Below are 20071 nucleotides of genomic sequence, written 5' to 3' on the forward strand. Positions count from 1 at the left end.
TAAAAACAGAAAATTTTTCAAAATCATTTGTCACCAGGAAAATGAAAATTAAAACCACAATGAGGAAGCACTGCACATCTACTAATGGATTAAAATTTAAAGGTAAAAACACAACTGAAATACTAAAAAGGATTTGTACAGTGTATGGGAACATGCTGTGACTGATCAAATATATCAAAAGTGGTTTGCAAAGCTTTCATGCTAGAGATTTCTTGATGCTCCATGGCTGGGTAGCCCAGTTGAAGCTGACAGTAATCAAATCAAGACATTAAATGAGAATAATCAATGTTATACCACATAGGAGATAGCCGACATACTCAAAATATTTAAATCAAGCCTCAAAAAATTATTTGCACCAGCAGCTTGGTGATGTTAGGGTCTACATAAGTGAAAAAACTTCCTGATCATATTTCCCCACTCAATTCTCCACTGAAAATGTAACAAAAGTTTCATTTTTAAAGTGGGTGAAGAAAACTGGAACTGAAGAGATCATGGGGCAGGGGAAATGAACCACCACCAACCACACCAAAGGCCAGGCTTTATCCAAAGAAGGTGAGGTTGTGTACATGGTAGGACTGGAAGGGAGCCCTCTGTTAGGAGCTCCTTCCAGAAAACGATTAATTTCAACAAGTACTGCTCCCAATCCCAGATGGCTCAGTGGTGAAAAATCTGCCTGCTAATAGAGGAAATGCGAGAGATGTGTTTTTGATCCCTGGGTCGGGAAGATCCCCTGGAATAAGAAATGGCAACCCACTCCAGTGATTCTTGCCTGGAAAACTCCATGGACAGAGGAACCTGCCAGGCTACAGTCCATGGGGGTCACAAAGAGTCTGATAAAACTGAGCAATCCCACTCCTGGGCATAATTATGGAGAAAACTCTGACTCAAAAAGATACACGCACCCAGTGTTCATAGTAGCACTATTTACAACAACTAGGACATGGAAGCAATGTAAACAGACACCAACAGATAAATGGATAAAGAAGATGTGGTATATATATACACAATGAAATGTTACTCAGCCATGAAAAAAAAAATGAAATAATGCCATTTACAGAAACATGGATGGACCTAAATGAAGTAAGACAGGGAAAGACAAATACATGATATCACTTATATATGGAGTCTAAAAAAATTCTACAAATGAACTTATTCACAAAACAGAAGCAGATTCAGACACAGAAAACAAATTTACGGTTACCAAAGGGGAAAGGGTGAGTGAGGGATAAAATCAGGAGTCTGGGATTAGCAGATACAAACCAGATACACACACACATAAAACAAGGTTTTACTATATAGCACATGGAACTATATTCAATATCTCCTAATAAACTTGTAATAATGGAAAAGAATCTGAAAAGGATATATACATACAACTGAATCACTTTGCTGTATACCAGAAACTAACACAAGATTGTAAATCAATCGTAAGTTAAGTGTTAGTCACTTAGTCGTGCCCAACTCTTGGTAATCCCATGGACTGTAGCCCACCAGGTCATGCTATACAATAAAACAAAGAACAATAAAATGTGGTATGCCTACACATGCCCACTCAAAGACCTGTCCGCAAATGTTTATAGCAGTTTTACTCTAAGTCAAAAGTTCAGCCAAAAACGAAAATGTCCATCACCTGATTACAGATGAACAGGTTATGGTCTATCTATACAGTGGATTACCACTCTATAATAAAAAGCCACAACCTAAACCAACCTCAAAAGCAGTCAGCTAACTGCAGGGGGGTGGGGGGGGGGAGGGGGTAAAAAAAAACACACCACACACAAAACTGGCACAAAAGGCCTTTATTTTATGACATACTGGAAAAGGCAAAACTAGAACCAAAATAAGATCAGCAGTTATCAAAAGGCAGTGGAGGTGGAAAGAATCGACTGCGAGGGGCAAGGAGGAATTCTTGGGATAATAGCAACGTCCTATGTTTTGATTACAGTATAGGCATACCTCATTGTATCATGCTTCACAGGTATTGAGTTTTGTATAAATTGAAAGTCTGTGGCAACTCTATTGATGGTCAGCACTTTTTGGGGGGGGGCAGTTTCCCATTGGCTCAGTGGTAAAGAACCTGTCTGCCAATGCAGGAGACACAAGTTTGAACACTGAGTAGGTAAGATCCCCTGGAGAAGGAAATGGCAACCCACTCCAGTATTCTTGCCTGGAAAATCTCATGGACAGAGAAGCCTGGTGGGCTACAATCCATAGGGTCATGAAAGAGTCAGACACAACTAAGCAACTAAATGACTTTTTAAAATTAAATACCAATCAATCCATTTGTCTTTTTTTTTTTTAAATTTTGTTTTTTTAATCGCCTGTGCCTTGCAGCTTGCAGGATCTTAGTTCCCTGATCAGGGATGGCACTCGAGACTCCTTCAGTGGAAGCATGGAGTTCTAACCACTGGACCACTAGGGAAACCCCAGCAATCAGCCACATCTTGACCCTTGAGTAACTCAGGGGGTTAGGGATGCCAAAACTCTGCAGTCAAAAATCCATGTAAAATTATACCTGTGGTTCCACATTTGTGGATTCAACCAACCACAGGTTGTGTAGAACTGTAGTATATGTTTACTGAAAAAAATCTTGTCTGTAAGTGAACCTGTGCAGTTCAAACCTGTGTTGTTCATGGGTCATCTGTATTTTTACATAAAGGTATATACACTGTTGTGATTTTTAAAACGATATGTTATTGCACACTTAATAGATTACAGTATAGTAAGCATAGCATAAGCAAACCTTTATAAGTACTGGGAAACCAAACAATTTCTCAAAAACTCCACTTATGGCTTTAAGTAGAAAATTAAAAAATTTAATCCCACAAAAAATATTAAAACCATAATTATATTTTCAAAAATAGCAGAGGCTATAAAAGTATAGTAGAGGCTATGAAAGATGTGAAACAAAAGTAAGTAGTCCAAGAGACTTCTGTACTCAGTGAATAATAAACTGATTTTTTCAGCTACAAAATACAATGAAAGACCTAATTATATATAAGGCCCAAGGAGTACCCTAAACAGAAGCCAGTTTATCTATGTCAATGGCTGAGATTATGTAGTAATAAGGGATGATGATCACAGTAAACTCAAGAGAGCCTATGTGGTAAACCATGCTGTATTCAGACTGTAACAGTGATTTATTTACACTAAATCATACTTATTTATAATCTGAATTTGCCTAGCTTTTAAAAAGCTGTTTAATATATTTACTTTGGAAGCTTATTGAACATAAAATCCAACAGGCCAAGAGCATGTAATAAACATGCAGATTTTATATTCTGTAAAGAATATGTTTAAAAAAAAAGAATATGTTTTGGGTATTTTCACAGTGAACATAAATTCCTTCTATAGAGACAAAAAGCAAAGTTAGCACATAGGAATGACTACCTACACTCAGTCATTCCTGGTTCTGAGAGAACAAACACATTATACAAAGAAAACCACCAACCAACCTAACAGGGAAAAACAGCATCTATGCCTCACAAGGCCTGCTGGCCAATGTCTCCACTCTGACTTTGGTGATGCGAGTAAAATGGTTTCTCACTGCTCTAACATGCTGGGGAATCATCTCAGAGGGAAGGAGATGGATGCTGAGTTGTCATATCAAAGGAAGCAGCATTATTCTAAGAGCATCCATTCTTGTTTAAGCCTTCCATGGTTAAAAAGATTTGAGGTTACATAATATACTTTATGTTCATAACTCATATGGCTGGAAAACTAGTATTGAATTTATAGCATCAGTAGAACAGAAAATGTGATGTGATTTTATGTATGTCAACAAAGGAATGACCTGTTCTTCTAAAGAGAATGGAAATTGGAAGTCAAACAGCCTCTTGTGCTCCAAAGAAAAGTGAAGTGAAAGTGTGGGTTGCTCAGTCATGTCCAACTCTTCCAAAATAGGGTTTCAAATATTTTTTTTTAAATAAAGCAACTTTATTGAGATATAATTCACATACCATAAAATTCATCTATTAAAGAGTACAAGTCAATGGTTTTATTATTTTTTTTCCAAACTTTATGAACTTTATTTTTTTTTTCATTTATTTTTATTAATTGGAGGCTAATTACTTTACAATATTGTAGTAGTTTTTGTCATACATTGAAATGAATTAGCCATGGATTTACATGTATTCCCCATCCCAGTCCCCCCTCCCACCTCCCTCTCGACCCGATCCCTCTGGCTCTTCCCAGTGCACCAGGTCCAAGCACTTGTCTCATGCACCCAACCTGGGCTGGTGATCTGTTTCACCCTAGATAATATACATGTTTTGATGCTGTTCTCTTGAAACATCCCACCCTCGCCTTCTCCCACAGAGTCCAAAAGTCTGTTCTATACATCTGTGTCTCTTTTTTTGTTTTGCATATAGGGTTATTGTTACCATCTTTCTAAATTCCATATATATGTGTTAGTATACTGTATTGGTCTTCATCTTTCTGGCTTACTCTCTGTATAATGGGCTCCAGTTTCATCCATCTCACTAGAACTGATTCAAATGAATTCTTTTTAACAGCTGAGTAATATTCCATGGTGTATATGTACCATAGCTTCCTTATCCATCCGTCTGCTGATGGGCATCTAGGTTGCTTCCATGTCCTGGCTATTATAAACAGTGCTGCGATGAACACTGGCGTGCACGTGTCTCTTTCAGATCTGGTTTCCTTGGTGTGTATGCCCAGAAGTGGGATTGCTGGGTCATATGGCAGTTCTATTTCCAGTTTTTTAAGGAATCTCCACACTGTTCTCCATAGTGGCTGTACTAGTTTGCATTCCCACCAACAGTGTAAGAGGGTTCCCTTTTCTCCACACCCTCTCCAGCATTTATTGCTTGTAGACTTTTGGATAGCAGCCATACTGACTGGCGTGTGATGATACCTCATTGTGGTTTTGATTTGCATTTCTCTGATAATGAGTGATGTTGAGCATCTTTTCATGTGTTTTTTTGGCATCTGTATGTCTTCCTTGGAGAAATGTCTGTTTAGTTCTTTGGCCCATTATTTGATTGGGTCATTTATTTTTCTGGAGTTGGGTTTCAAACATTTTGTAACCTTCATTTACGTTGTTAGGAGGCTTGGAGATATTAGTAGATTAATCTACCTTCCAATACAGTTTAATAAAGCACTGAATAAATGATGCAATGGATCAATGGATGAGTGATCAACTAATGTTCTGCTAGGAACTGATTTTTTTTACCAATAAAGTTACATAAATCAAAAAAAAAAGTTGTCAGTGTCAATTACTGATAATAGCAACTAATTTTTTTTTAACGGAACTATTACAAATGGGCCAGATCAAACTAGACATATATAGTATGATTCCTTAAAAAGAAACCTCAATAAATAAAATATATGAAGATCTTAACTGTACAGAGTTGGGCTAAGTGTACACACAAACACTTATACTGTCGTGAAGTTTTAAGTTATAAAATGCAATAGGTATGCATAGTAATAGGTATTACTCCAGTGTTTCTCATGCTGCTTTAAGTTATTTTAAAGTAATTATTTTGTACACTGAAATCATCATTAATCGATGTACAGAACAAAACTATTGCTGTTGATAAACATTTAAAATCCCTGTTTTGTGAAAACAGGAATAACTACATTAGATTTAGCTCCTCTCCACTGTCTAAAGGAAAACGCCACAGGGACAAAGAGAGGAGAAAGGTTTCAAGCAATGAAGCAAATGGGAAGGATTAACTGTCTAGGCAAAGAGGAAGAAAGGCTTGCAGAAGGAAATACCAAAGAGTAGTAACGGTTTTGCCCTGCTGAGTTCCCTTAGAGGTCTAGAGACCAAGAGCACCAAGTATTCAAGATGGAGATAGGCAAAGAATTGAACACTGACAGGTAACAAAGCAAAGTGGGATATTCAGGTTGTAGTCTCTCCCTCCCCCACCTACAGTGGGTAAAACTGTATTCCAGGGGCAGAAGCCTAATTCTCTGAAGAACATGAACTCAAACTCTCAGTTCAGGTTTAACAGGTAAAATGGATCCAAGAAACTCACACCAAGTTACAATACTGCAATCCCTCAAAATACTGAGTATACACTGGAGGGAGTGGGGCAAGGGCAGAAGCAGAGACTTCTAGGAAGAACAAAAGATCACATACATTAAGAAGCCATAATAGCATCAGATTTCTCAACAACTGCAGAAGATAAGTTATTCTAGAATTCTAAACCTGATGATTAAACAGATAAATTAAGTTCCCACTTGGAAGGAGACATAAGGCAGCAGGGAAACGGTTTTTGTGACATTTCAGCAGCTTTTTTAAAAGCCTCATGCATACATCTTTATTTTCAAATAACTTTTTAATCAAAATTTTAGCAGTAAATGTCCTTTAAAAACAGCAAGGGTTTTTACCTGGAGAATGTGGTTGACATTTCTGGGATTCAATGGACTCCATGAAAAATGGCGTGTTTGTGCAAATGTCTTTGACTCAGAGCTCCACAATACATTTTGAATTGTGACCTACCTCTCACCATTTCCACCCTGGTCTAAGCCACAATACTGTATTGAGGTTACTGGAGCAACCTAATTAGTGTCTCTCTGCTTCTACCCTTGCCCCACTCCCTCCCAGGTATACTCGATAAAGTGACTGCATTGAAACCTTAAGTCAGATCAAGTCTTTTCAAAGACTTCCTATGTCATTAAGACTAAAAAAGCCAAAGTCCTCACAATGGTCTATAAGACCTCACACAATCTCATCTATTTCCCTTCTCCCTCTGCTCCAACCACACACTGACCTCTGCTCTAATTTAACACACCAAGCATGCTCCTGTGGTTTTGGAGGACAAGCATCAGTTCAAGGGAGATAAAGGGACACAGAGGCTTTCTGATAACTGACTATCTTCACATCTCACATGCTCTACATTTTAAACTTCCTTTCATATTTCCCCTGACCATCTCCACTGCAGGGCCTTAAAGCAGAGCCTCATTGCATGTCTAACCTTCTAACTGGTCCCGAGTCCCGGTGATTCAGTGATGTGGCCATTGAGTTAAGATTGCAAGGTGTCACCAATGTAATTTGCTACTAATAAAAGTACTAAGTTGGATGCTTTCCTGTTAAAAGTTACAATTCAAAGTGGCTCAAACATTTGCTTTAAAAGGTTTGATTAGCAAACAATTCCAAAGAGAGAATAGCCAACTTTGACAGCAAAAGAGCATATAACTATTCTGTAACATCAAAAATCTAGCAAGGGTGGTTTCTAATCAAGTAAACTTAAATGTAATGGAAGTTTGTTTGTTATACCTTTGTTATATCCAGGTTAAAAAACTTCAACTACATTCTCTTAGTAGAACTATGAATACTTGGATCAATGCACATTTTAAAGTTTCAAAGGCAAATGTCACAACTTTTAAAGATATGAAGCCAAGGCTGCTTGGTGAGAGCTTACCATGTAACTATGAATTGATTTTAGAGAATATTTAAAAACTGTTTAACATGGTTATCAACAAACATCTTTACAAGACGTTTAAAACTATTTTATTTTCATGATGTTTGAGAAATTATACAATAAGTAAATCAAGTCTCCCCAGGAATTTACTGGATTGTAGACACATTTTTAGCCTATGGTAATTTGGGAGTGTAAATGTCTCAGAACTTTCCAATGTTGCTTCTTCTTGTTTATAGTATATAATGAAGATAAAAAAATTTGACATGTCAGACGTTCTAACTACTCAAGGGCCTACAGATCCCTTGAGAGTAAAGCAGAGGCTAAAAGCTGCCTAGAATGGAATTTTTTTCCCCCTTGAAGCTAGGCACAATATAACCAAGAAACTGGTTAAAAAACAAAACACAAAAAAATCTGGGAAAACAGGTCTCTAAGAAAGAGAGAGGCCTTTGAGGGCCCTAAAGTACTCTCCTACACCCAAGTTACAGCAACACAGGAATCAGAAACTTGAGAGGTTGGGGGAATATAGGGAAAGGGAAAAAGAAATTATTCACTAACATGAGTAACAGGCCTATCAGTTTCAGCCATGATGCCAAGAGTCATAAATCCCTAGGGTCAGTGCATATGCAGAACGCCATCATCATGACAGCCTCAAGGGCCTGAACCACTAGATTCAGTTTCTCTGGGTTTAGAAACTTTTACTAGACTTATCTGTGGAAGAATCTAACTGGTGCCCCAGGTTTCTGCTTAGGAAAGGATGAAAAGTGAAAGTGTTAGTCCCTCAATCGTGTCCGACTCTTTCATGGACTGTAGCCTACCAGGCTCCTCTGTCCATGGAATTCTCCAGGCAAGAATATTGGAGTGGGTTGCCATTCCTTTCTCTAGGGGATCTTTTCAACCCAGGGATCGAATCCAGGTCTCTCGAACTGCAGGCGGATTCTTTACTGTCTGAGCCACCAGGGAAGGCCCAAGGAAAGGATGGGTCATGAAAAAGCAATGGGATTTAAGACTGGTTGTTACACATGTATCTTTGATTTTGACCTTTTGAGCATGTATGGATCAGGACACTCGGTTTTACTAGGCAAGGTAATTCATAAATGGATAGTCTATTCTGCTTGGGTCCACAATATTGAGGTGTACACACACACACGTATATTTATATGTATGTATATATATATAATAGGTACTTTAGAAATATATTTGTTAACACCAAGCAAACCTATTTTGTCAAACAGCAGCAGTGTTTAGCTTTGCAAAGCAAAGTGAACAGGTTAAAATATTTTGTTATCTCTCTGCTGCAGGTAACACTCCCTATAATTTCCTAATTAGGACATTAGTCAAATTAAGAAATACCTCTAAGAAAAAGACTCATTAAAATGTCAGAATTTTGCAATCACAGTGTGGAGATTCCTTAAAAAGCTGGAAATAGATCTGCCATATGACCCAGCAATCCCACTTCTAGGCATACACACTGAGGAAACCAGATCCGAAAGAGACACGTGCACCCCAATGTTCATCGCAGCACTGTTTATAATAGCCAGGACATGGAAGCAACCTAGATGCCCATCAGCAGACGAATGGATGAGGAAGCTGTGGTACATATACACCATGGAATATTACTCAGCCATTAAAAAGAATTCATTTGAATCAGTTCTAATGAGATGGGTGAAACTGGAGCCCATTATACAGAGCAAAGTAAGCCAGAAAGATAAAGACCAGTACAGTATACTAACACATATATATGGACTTTAGAAAGATGGTAACGATAACCCTATATGCAAAAAAAGAAAAAGAGACTCAGATGTATAGAACAGACTTGTGGACTCTGTGGAGAAGGCGAGGGTGGGATGTTTCAAGAGAACAGCATCGAAACATGTATATCTAGGGTGAAACAGATCACCAGCCCAGGTTGGATGCATGAGACAAGTGCTCAGGCCTGGTGCACTGGGAAGACCCAGAGGGATGGGGTGGAGAGGGAGGTGGGAGGGGGGACCGGGATGGGGAATACATGTAAATCCATGGCTGATTCATGTCAATGTATGACAAAAACCACTGCAATGTTGTAAAGTAATTAGCCTCCAACTAATAAAAATAAATGGAAAAAAAAAAAAGAATTTTGCAATCACAAAAATGTAGCCCATCTTTGAAATTCTATAAAAACCATGTTTAGGAAGTCTTATTGAAAATTGTTTTCTCTGATAATATATTTGTAGAGGTACTTACTCTGAAGTTTTAATGTTTGAGCAAGATACATTTCAGGAAAAAAAGCCAAATGGCCTAATAAGGCTCTATTACTCTGACTATACTTACCCAAGGGCCTTTTCACTGCCTGTTCTACCTAAATAGTTAACTCTCTCCCCTCCAGGTCTTTATTCAAAGTCATCTTCTCAGTTAGGACTCCACCAAGACTCCGCTACTTGGAACTACAGTGTCCCCCAGCCCCATGATTCCCTTTCATCCTGCTCCATTGTTCCTCAACCATGGCACTGAAACCTTTTCACTAATGATATAATTTACTTAGCATAACAATTCAATCCCCCCTTTTCAGGTAATTGTGGGCATTTTTCAATATTACATTAAAACTGGACATGTGGTAGGCTCTGGAAATTAGCTGCAATATGGAATCTGGACTATACCAATAAACTTTCACTTTGTTACATTAAAACCCATTGCTTTATGTTTTGACTCCTTTACCTATGTATTATTCTATAACATCATGCACTGGTCATTTGAAAAATACTGGTTCACTAGATTATGCAGCTCTTTCAAATGCAGATACATTTTATTATACAATATCTTAAAAATTACATTCCCTATCTATTCAAGATTTCAAAAGTTCCAATTAGTGCTTCAAAACTCAGATTTTATCACATGGCAACAAATGCTACCAGTGGTTTTCCTTGAAGCAACAGGCCCACCTCTTTCATTTTTCTTTTGAGAAAGTATTTGCCAAATATTCAAGTCTGAATAGTCACAGTTGAGTGGTTCTCATGAAAAAAGAGGCTAGTTCAGTTTGAGGCTGCAACAATTGCAGAAGTACTTTATTCATGTTTCCCATTTTCTCATGCAGAATATAAAATGTTGTATACAGAAGCGTCAAGATTTAAAATCAATTTTTACTGTTTCAAAAACATTCTTAAGTGAACCTGTGTTTTTATAGGGCAAGTGCTAGTGACTACCGACAGAGTCTGGGGATGCTGCCTTGATGCATGCTAAGGCATCATTGCTTTTGCACCAGCGGTCCAAATGTCAACAGTGAAAAGGCAATAATGTGTTAATTTTTTAATGAGAAGAGCTTTAACATCTCAGACCACCAAAAGTTCTTGGGAACTCCCAGGGGTTCCTGACTCACAATGCTATACCACAATAATCTCCTTAGAGGAATGCAAGTTTCTTCGAGAATATTCTACATCAGGATAAGCAACTTACCTTAGTCTTACAATCTATCAGGCAGAATTAAAGAATGTATTTTTAAGGAGAAAAAGTTGCAAAAATCATGAAAATAAAGCTAAGCAAAAATATAGACAAAGTAAACTGTATATAAACCACATTAATTATACGTTTAAGTATTCTACTTCTGCCCAGATCTTACAAGGAAACAGGTGAAGTCATTTAACAAATACTATGACAAAATTTCTGCAGAATCAAGATATCTGACACCCACTGGAGATTCTTACTGAATAAATGAAAAATAAACGGTTTAATAAATGACTGGGTTAATTCCAGGATATAAATATAAACAATCTTAGATAACCTGAGATTTCCCACTGTATGTTTTAAGCTCTGTCACAGGAGCTACACAGGAAAAAAATTCATCCACCTGAGTTGGAGATTTATTCCTCCCATTTGAGGTAATCTCTCTCTCAAATAGAAAAAAACCCCAAACTGCTTCTTGGTGAACATATGCAACTGACACACAAGTAAACAATGTCAATCTATCAAAGAATGTAAAACATACTGCTTAAATCTTCATACACAAACACTGTTATTAAAAGTATAGCTAAAATAAAATTGTATCTACATCCTTTTTGCAGGCTGTCATGAGCGGCCTCCGTTAATACAACCTAACCAATGACCTTACTCTGAATATTAACCCTGACAAAAACTTAATGGGACCAAAGGGTATGTTAAAGAAAGCACGAGTTACACATGTGAGGCTGTCACTCAGACCTAAGGTCCAGTGCTAGAATGTTTCAAAATTTTCTGATTTAATAATAGCACTACAAGGCTCCTAAAAATCTGAGATGCAAACACATATTTGAATACATACGATTATAATCAAGAAAACAATTCAAAGGTTCTATCTTAAAATGATTTTTGTCTAATGATTAAATGTGACTGTGAAAGGTTTTTGGTTCTTGCACAACAGCTAATAAAAAGAATTCCTTTTCTCTATCTGGTTATTATTAAAGTAAAAAATAAGTTTCCCTAACTTTTAATTTACATAATTCTATCATGATAAAAAAATGAAATCTAGTTTTCTATAAAGAAGGTCCAAGAAATGATTGCCTAAATACACAGCTTGAGATATACTGTCTGTGTGTATGCTCAGTTGTGTCCAACTCTTTGCCACCCTAGGGACTGTAGACCACTAGGCTCCTCTGTTCATGGGATTCTCCAGGTGAGAATACTGGAGGTTGCCATTTCCTTCTCCAGGGGATCTTCCTGACCCAGGGATGGAACATGTTTCCTGCAATAGCAGGTAGATTATTTACCAGGTGAACCACTCAGACATCTTCAACAAAGTTACCCACAAGTCAATTTGCATTTACACAATGCTTAGGATACAGATTTTCAGAACATTCCACAGAGCTGGAAGGTTCCTAAGAGATTATTTACCTCTCACTCAGCATGTATGAAAAGTTGTTTGATGTTGGATAAGTACATTTTTTATACCTTGGTATTTCCCCATATTTTGAAGGAGCTAAGCCAGGTGATCTTTACCATCCTTCCTAGTTCTAATGTTTCTCTAAGAAAGATAAGCCAAATTTTACTGAAATAACTTATGCAACTACATATAAACATATAATGGAGACAGGATGCAAAGGAAGAATTTATGAGGTTGAGCATCTATCTTATGTCAGGTCCTATAAACAAGTACTTCATTTAAAACTCTAAATAACCTGCACACACTAAGTTCTTTTTTGGGGGCTAGTGAAAAGTCAAAGTTGCTTAGTCGTGTCTGACGCTTTGTGACTCCCATGGACGATACAGACCATGGAATTCTCCAGGCCAAAACAGTGGAGTATGGAGGGGTAGAGGGGCTCCCAAACTGGGAAATTAGTGCAATCAAGCTAACATTGCAAATAAATATGCCCTATTTTTAACAAGGCTTCCCAGGTGACCCCGTGGTTAGGAATCTGCCTGACAAGGCAGGGGATGAAGGGTCAATCTCTGGGTGGGGAAGATCCCCTTGAGGAAGAAATGGTAACCCACTCCAGTATCCTTACCTGGAAAATCCCATGGACAGAGGAGCCTGGTGGGCTGCAGTCCATAGGTTCACAAAGAGCCGGCTGTGACTGAGCACATTTTAAACAAAACTCGACAGTATGTAGAACAATAAAAATTTTAGGACCTAGAACAGGGCCTTAGAGACCGTCTCAACGTTCTCATTTTAGAGATGAAGCAACTGAGATCAAAGAGTTTGTCCACTTCTCACTCAGATTAAAATAGTGGCCAGAAGTAGATGTGTGTCTAACTTTCAAGAATTACCTTATGATCTAATTACAGATGGGAACCCAATTATTTGCATAACAAGACATCTTTACAAGAATACCTACACGGCTAATCGGTTTAAAAATGATTTGTCAAGATTATTGCTAAACAGTTAATACAAAAAGCAAACCCTACCAAAACGGAGTCTCACAAACTAAATGAAAAGTACTTTAATGTCAGAACAGTGCCTGGTCCACAAGTGGTGTACAGTGTTTGTTGAGTCAGTGTGCTAACCTAAGGAAAGCATGATCATCACTGGCAATAGAGTCCACACGTCTAACTCCAATGAAGCCACTATGAACAGAACCGCGTATGTATTAAATTCTTAAAGTAGCTGATTTAGAAATAAACTGCATGCTTTGAGGGGATGCGACTTTATATGGTCACAAAGGCAGAAAAGAACCTCAGCACAATTCGTTGTATCCATTTTTGATAAGACTCTTTATGACCCTGCAAAAAAGTAGCAGCTTCTAAATTTAAAATTGCTATGCCTCTCCAAATTTGGAAAGAACAACCTAAAAAAGGATACTAAATTGGCTGAACAAAAGATCTGTACCACTCAGGCTGGCAAACAGGGAACGAAGACTTTTAGTCTTAACCTTGTACAAACAGTAACTACTGTCAAAGCTTCTGACCTCTCCCCTACCCCACTTTTCTTCTTTAAGCGGACGAAAAGCAGGGGATGTGCAAGAGGGTTGATTTTCAGTTAAAAGAATCTGACCCCGTACGCACTGTCGCTTTGACACAGCACCTCGCAACCTGGAAAAGCTCAGGAAGGAAATTTTCTGAGCTAGAAACATACAGCTACTGCGAGCAACCGAACCCCAAAGCCTTCCCGCTGGCGCCGGAAGCTCCAAGACGACTGACCGGGACCGACTAGCGCCCGGAAATCAGCCGCGCGAGGTCCGAGGAGGGGCGTGAGCTACGTGAGGCCCCGACGCAGCCCGCGCGCCAGGGAGGAAAGGAGGTGCGGCGCCCATTTTGTCCTCGGTTTCCGCACTTGCCGCCCCCGACCAGACCGGGCAACCTACGTGAGGCCTGCAGCTACTGTACTCCCGCGGCCGCGCATCCCCGACGCGGCCTACGTGGGCCTACGTGGACCCCAGCGCCGCCGGCCACTACCCAGGCCTTGCTCCGGCTCCGCGGGCCCAAAAGCCTGACGTCCAGCCGGCTTCACCCTCCCACCTTCCCTGCCTGGGCCTCAGCCCTCTGGGCTTCTTCGGCTCCCAGCTCCAGTCCCCTCACCCCTGCGCTTCCGGGCCGCATCCCCCTCACCCTTCTAGCCTTCTCAGGCCACGGCCCTCGGCCTCAGCCCTCAACCACCGTCCGCAAGCCCCGGCTGCAACGTACCCTCCGGCAAACAGATGCACCAGCGTGTCCCTCTGGCTCATTCTCTCTCCCGCATGTCCTCCGGGCGCTGAGGCGGGACGCGGATCCGACCGCCCGCGAAGGCCGCAGCTTCCGCCCCGGCCTGGAGCAGCACGGAGCCCCAGTGACGGAGAGGGGAGCTGACGGAGACAGGGCTGCAGAAGGAGCCGGCGCGGCCCTCCCCTTAGCGCTGCAGCCGGGCCGCCTCCCGCTCTGGCTCGTCGCTCACCACCCGCGCTAGAGGGCAGCGCGGCGGCGGCGGAATGGGGATGAATATTCCGATCACCGCCCCCCCGACATAAACAGAAGCTACCATTGGTCCGCGCTGCGTGACGTCACGCAGCCGGCATGCCTCTTTCACGTGATCGCTAAGGCGTTTCTCAATGAAAGGGGCCGGGAGGCGGGGCCAGAGCGCATGCAGGGAGGGTAGTAGGTCAAGGTGTCCTCGCACCTCAAGCGTTTGTTTGGAGGGCTGCACTCGGCGCGGTCTCGACCCGAGCAGCCTAACGGATTCGAGCCCCTCCATCCCCCCGGCTCCAGGTCTGGGTTCCTGGTATGCAAGCGGAGTGGGGGTGCGAGCCGGCCCAATCTCTGATTTGATTTAAGGACTGCTTGTTTTTCTTTAAAAAAGCTGTTTTACATTCACAACAAAATTGAAACGAAGGTACAGAAAATTTCCATTTGCCTCCTTCTTGATTCGTGTTTTAAAAATTGGATCTATGACCCAGCATTTCCGCTTCCTGTTATCTGTTGATATCTCGGTCGTGGCATCATGCTTGCAATCAGTCGTGTCCGACTCTTTACAACCTCAGGGATTGTAGCCTGCCAGGCTCCTCTGTCCTTGGAATCTTTTTAGTCAGGAATACTGAAGACGGTTGCCTTTTCCCACTCAAAACAATCTAAGAACGAAAGAACAAACAAAAACAAAAGGAAACAATCCAAGAAAAGCCTCGAACAAAGATATTACTACAGGATCACAAACAACAGTACTGTATTTACAAACAGTGCTTGTAATAGTGGAAAACTGATCAGTAGGAGAAGGGAGAAATGAGTCACAGAATATTCCTATTGTGGAGTATTATGCAGTTGTAACAAAGGGTGCAGTAGATCCATGTGGAGAAAAATCTCCAAGGTGTAGTAACTAAAACAGGCAAATGGAATTAAAACACTAAGGTTTATTTTAGAAAGAAGAAAGAAAACCATTATTTACTAATTTTTCTAACTAGCAATTTTTTCTTATATGTATATGTAAAAAGGTCAAAAGACTGAGGGAAAGAAAATGTTTTATCCCTTTAGAATATGATGATTAAATATTTAAAAAATTTCCTAATTAGTAGTTACTTCTGAGGGGCAGAATATAACATAACAGTGAAACTATTTGTTCCTTACAGTAAATAAATGTTGATCTTTTCCACTTCTTGGCAGCTTCCATTTCACCTTCAAGGCCCTCACCACACTTTCCCACACTGTGAGATTATCCAAGGCCTATCTTCCTTTCCTTCCAAGGTCACTTACTTCATGAAGTCCTCTTTGATTACCTCAGCTCTCTATGCTCTTTACTTGCTCCTAAATTTCCACAAAATGTATGTACAGATTGCACGTCACTGTCCAGTGTTCATCCATTTCACAGTAAATGCTCATCTGTAAAATGGGCATACGAGTACCTATCTCACTAGGCAGTGATGAGGACTAAACACCTTAAGATTCTGTAAAATGCTGTAGCAATGCTGTGTAAGTGCTGCCTATAATGACAAGTAGTAGTATTTTACTGTGTTGTATTTGTAAGAGCAAAAATTATGGCAGCTGATATTTCTTGAATACTTACTAATGTGCCAAACTCTGATCTAAATCCTTTACAGCATTCTCTTATTAAACTCACAAGTACCCTGTGAGGTCAGTGATCTTACCCCCCCCCACTTTTTCATGAGGAGACTGAGATATAGAATAATTGATTTGCCCAAGATTATCTCTTTCACCCAGAAGAGTTTGGATTTGAATCATCCAGCAAAGTCTCTCTGGTCTCAGTGCTTCAGTTGGTGAAGTAATAGCTGCACATCAGAGAGGGAAATTTTGAAACAAAACAAAAACCAAACCGCTAGAGAAATAGAAATAAAAATTGTCACCCTGGCCATACTTGCCCCAAACCCTGTATTAACTTTTGGTGGTGGTGGTGTAGGTGGGTGGGTAGATCTTTATATATATATACACCAGTTTTATTGAGGTATCATAAACATGAGATAAAATTCACCCATTTAAAGCATGGTGAGTGGTTTTTAGTATATTCTGATGGTTGCACAACCATCAGTTCAGTTCAGTCACTCAGTTGTGTCTGACTCTTTGCGACCCCTGTGAACTGCAGCACTCCCTGTCCATCACCAGCTCCCAGAGTCCACCCAAACCCATGTCCGTTGAGTCGGTGATGCCATCCAACCATCTCATCCTCTGTCGTCCCCTTCTCCTCCTGCCCTCAATCATTCCCAGCATCATTCCCAGCATCCATCACCACTACCTAATTCTAGAACATTTTCCTTATCCTGAAAGAACATTTCCTCACTCTCATGCTTCTGCATACTTGTTATCAATTATTCCCATTCTCCTCTCTTCCTATCCTCTGCCAATCACTAATCTACTTTCTATCTCTCTGAATTTGTCTAATCTGGACTTTTCATATAAATAGAATTATACAGTATGTGTGCTTTTGTGTCTAGGTTCTCTCACTAAGCATAATGTTTTCAAGGTTTATTCACGCTTTAGCACTTATCAGTACTTCATTCCCTTTTATGACAGGATAGCCGTCCATTGTATGACTGTACCACATTTTGTTTATCTATTCTCAATTGACAGCCATTTGGATTGTTTCCACTTTTTGGCTGTCATGGATAATCCTGCTATGAATATTTGTGTACAAGTTTTGGCATGAATGTATGTTTTCAGTTCTCCTGGGATTATACTTGGGAGTGGCATTGCTGGATCATATGATAGCTTGATGTTTAATGCTTTCAGTAACTGCCAGACTGTTTTCCAAAGTGATTGCATCAATTTATGATGCATTTTCTTTAAGACACTAACTGTGGCTCCATGTTGTTGGCATAGTGAATACTGTGGTGATTACATTTAATGAAGGTTCTGAAACTGGTAAGGAGGGAGCCTGAGTTCTTAGGTGCAGTAAATTATTCCCACAAGAGCAATAGCAGTTCATAATGTGACTGTTTCCTTTGGATCCTCCTTCAGATGCCATCATGGAAGGAGACTCTGTCCCCTGCACATTCTGACTAGTGGCCCTGGAGGGCCACCCACTGGGGTGTGGTTGCTGAGGCTGTCATTCCTACAGGGATTCTGGGGTTGCATTGGCTGTCCTGTTTCTTGAGTTTCTACTGCCCTGTGTCATCTGCCAGCTCTTTTATAACTTTCCTTCCTCATTCCTATTTTCTAATGTCTTCAAGTGGTTCACATAGGACCAGCACAAAGAAGAGGTTTCTTGAGTCCTTGCCCCTTAAACAAACAAGTTTCCAGGTACTTTTCCAGAATATTAAAGCAGGGTGGGTGGGGCAGAGACCTTGCTTTGGTGTCAGGTATATCTGTAGCTCTTTCAGATCCCCATTCCTACCGAGGGGTTTTCTGGGAGCTGTAGTTTTAAACTGAATGTAGAAAGAGAAGCTGATGGGGAAAGCATGGCCACATCTGGTTGCTTGGCTCAAAACAAAGAAGCTCACTGTGAAGTGGAGGAGACTGCTACTCTGTTTTCTGATTGGTACTGAGCTCAAATTTTTATTGCTAAAGGCTGAGAAGTTCTGAGTACCTATTTGTTGGGAAATGGAGCACAGATGGGCCAGTGATACCCTTTTCCTCCCCCACTTTGCCTCAATTGGTCTCCTAGATACAGAAAATTCATACAGGTTCCAAACCTTAGATTGGTAACATTAGTTTTAAATATTTGGGTGGATTTTTAAAAAAAAAAGTTTGTGTCTTCTTAGCTTTTAATGGGAGGTTTGGAGAGATTGTTTTATATTCTCTTAGCCAGATGCCATTAAAATTGTTTTCCTTATGTTGCTTCTAATAAAAAGTAATAAATTAGAGGGAGGTGGGAGGGGAGATCGGGATGGGGAATACATGTAACTCCATGGCTGATTCATGTCAATCCCACTACAATATTGTAAAGTAATTAGCCTCCAACTAATAAAAATAAATGAAAAAAAAGTAATAAATTAAAACAATACAGAGGTGCATGAGTTAGAAATTAAAATCCTTACCTCAGCAACCTCCCTTCCTAAATCCTGCTCCTCAGAGGACATCATTGGTAAATGTTGGTGAAGCACCCTTCTGGGTACTTAATGCCATGATAGTAATTGTCTCAAAGAGCTTCAGGTGAGTGCAGTGCTCACCATGTACCAAGCATTATTGGAAGCGCTTTTCATGTATTTAACTTCAGAACCTAATGAAGGACATATTACAGATGAGCAGACTGATTTACAGAGGGGTTAGAGGATTCATCAAGGTGGCTCAGCTAACACATAGCCGAGCTGGGATGGAAACTTAAAGACTCTGGCTTCAGACTATATATGTCCGTACATGCTTAGTCACTAAGTCGTGTCTGACTCTTTGTGACCCCACAGACTGTAACCCGCCAGGCGGCTCTGTCCATGGGATTCTCCAAGCATGAATACTGGAGTGGGTAGCCATCCCCTTCTCCATGGGATCTTCCTGACCCAGGGATCGAACTGGGTCTCCCACATTGCAGGCAGATTCTTTACTGTCTGAGCCATCAAGGAAGCCCCTCACAGTCTGTACTCTCATCCTTTATTCCACACCATCTTAATTGTTCAGTGGTTGATTGAGAATACTAGCAATAGTTTAAAAAAAAAAAGTGGAGGGGGATGATCTCTGAAGGAACTTAAGGAGATGTGATGTCAAGAGGATGAAATGTACACTTATACTGAAGCCCAGATGGAGTCATGAGGGCAGCTGCTCATGCAGGTCTCATGTCCCATTGAGCCACCTCTCCCATCAGCAACATCAGTTACTCTGTGTCACATTTTTATTCCGTCATGGTTAAAGGCTCTTCTTAGTTACACAGGTGATAAGCAGAGCTAGCACTGAAAACAGATAAGGAGGTGGTAGAAATGGACTTCCCCCAGGAGGATTCAGTTAGCTTGTTGGAAACACTGTCCTCCAGGGAGTATTTTAGGAATGTGTCCCAGGAGGCTTGGAGAAAAATCCTGCAAAACAGAAAATGACATTTTCTATCCTGCAAGATAGGAGTTTTAGGAGGGTAGTGAGACCTTGCAGAGAAATTCAGAGATTTTCTTGAGATAAGGGTGTATAATACACTTCATATGGATAATACCTGGAACCTCAACAGTTTGTGGTATTACAGAAGTTGTGCCCTGCCTCACATTTAAGAAACACATCTAGGGAATTTCCATTGGATGGGAATTCCACTTGGAAATTTTTCATTTCCATTGGGAAATTCCATTGGAATTTCCACTGGATGGATCACCATCCAGTGGTTAAGATTCCATGCTCTCCGTATACCCCAATGTTCATCGCAGCACTGTTTATAATAGCCAGGGCATGGAAGCAACCTAGATGCCCATCAGCAG

The 20071-nt window shown here is 40.3% G+C and overlaps 1 protein-coding gene across 1 annotated transcript in view; it reads right to left on the reverse strand.

Moving 5' to 3' along the window:
• SLC25A36 (solute carrier family 25 member 36) overlaps window positions 1-14755 on the reverse strand; it is a 39470-nt gene extending 24715 nt beyond the window's left edge. The window contains exon 1 of the mRNA XM_020903516.2: window positions 14454-14755. Coding sequence (XP_020759175.1) covers window positions 14454-14494 — 41 coding nt within the window. The 5' untranslated portion in view covers window positions 14495-14755. The remainder of the gene's footprint in view (window positions 1-14453) is intronic.
• Window positions 14756-20071: the final 5316 nt, after the last annotated feature.

The sequence above is a fragment of the Odocoileus virginianus genome, chromosome 4 (genome assembly GCF_023699985.2).
Source record: "Odocoileus virginianus isolate 20LAN1187 ecotype Illinois chromosome 4, Ovbor_1.2, whole genome shotgun sequence".
In the NCBI taxonomy this organism is placed as follows: domain Eukaryota; kingdom Metazoa; phylum Chordata; class Mammalia; order Artiodactyla; family Cervidae; genus Odocoileus; species Odocoileus virginianus.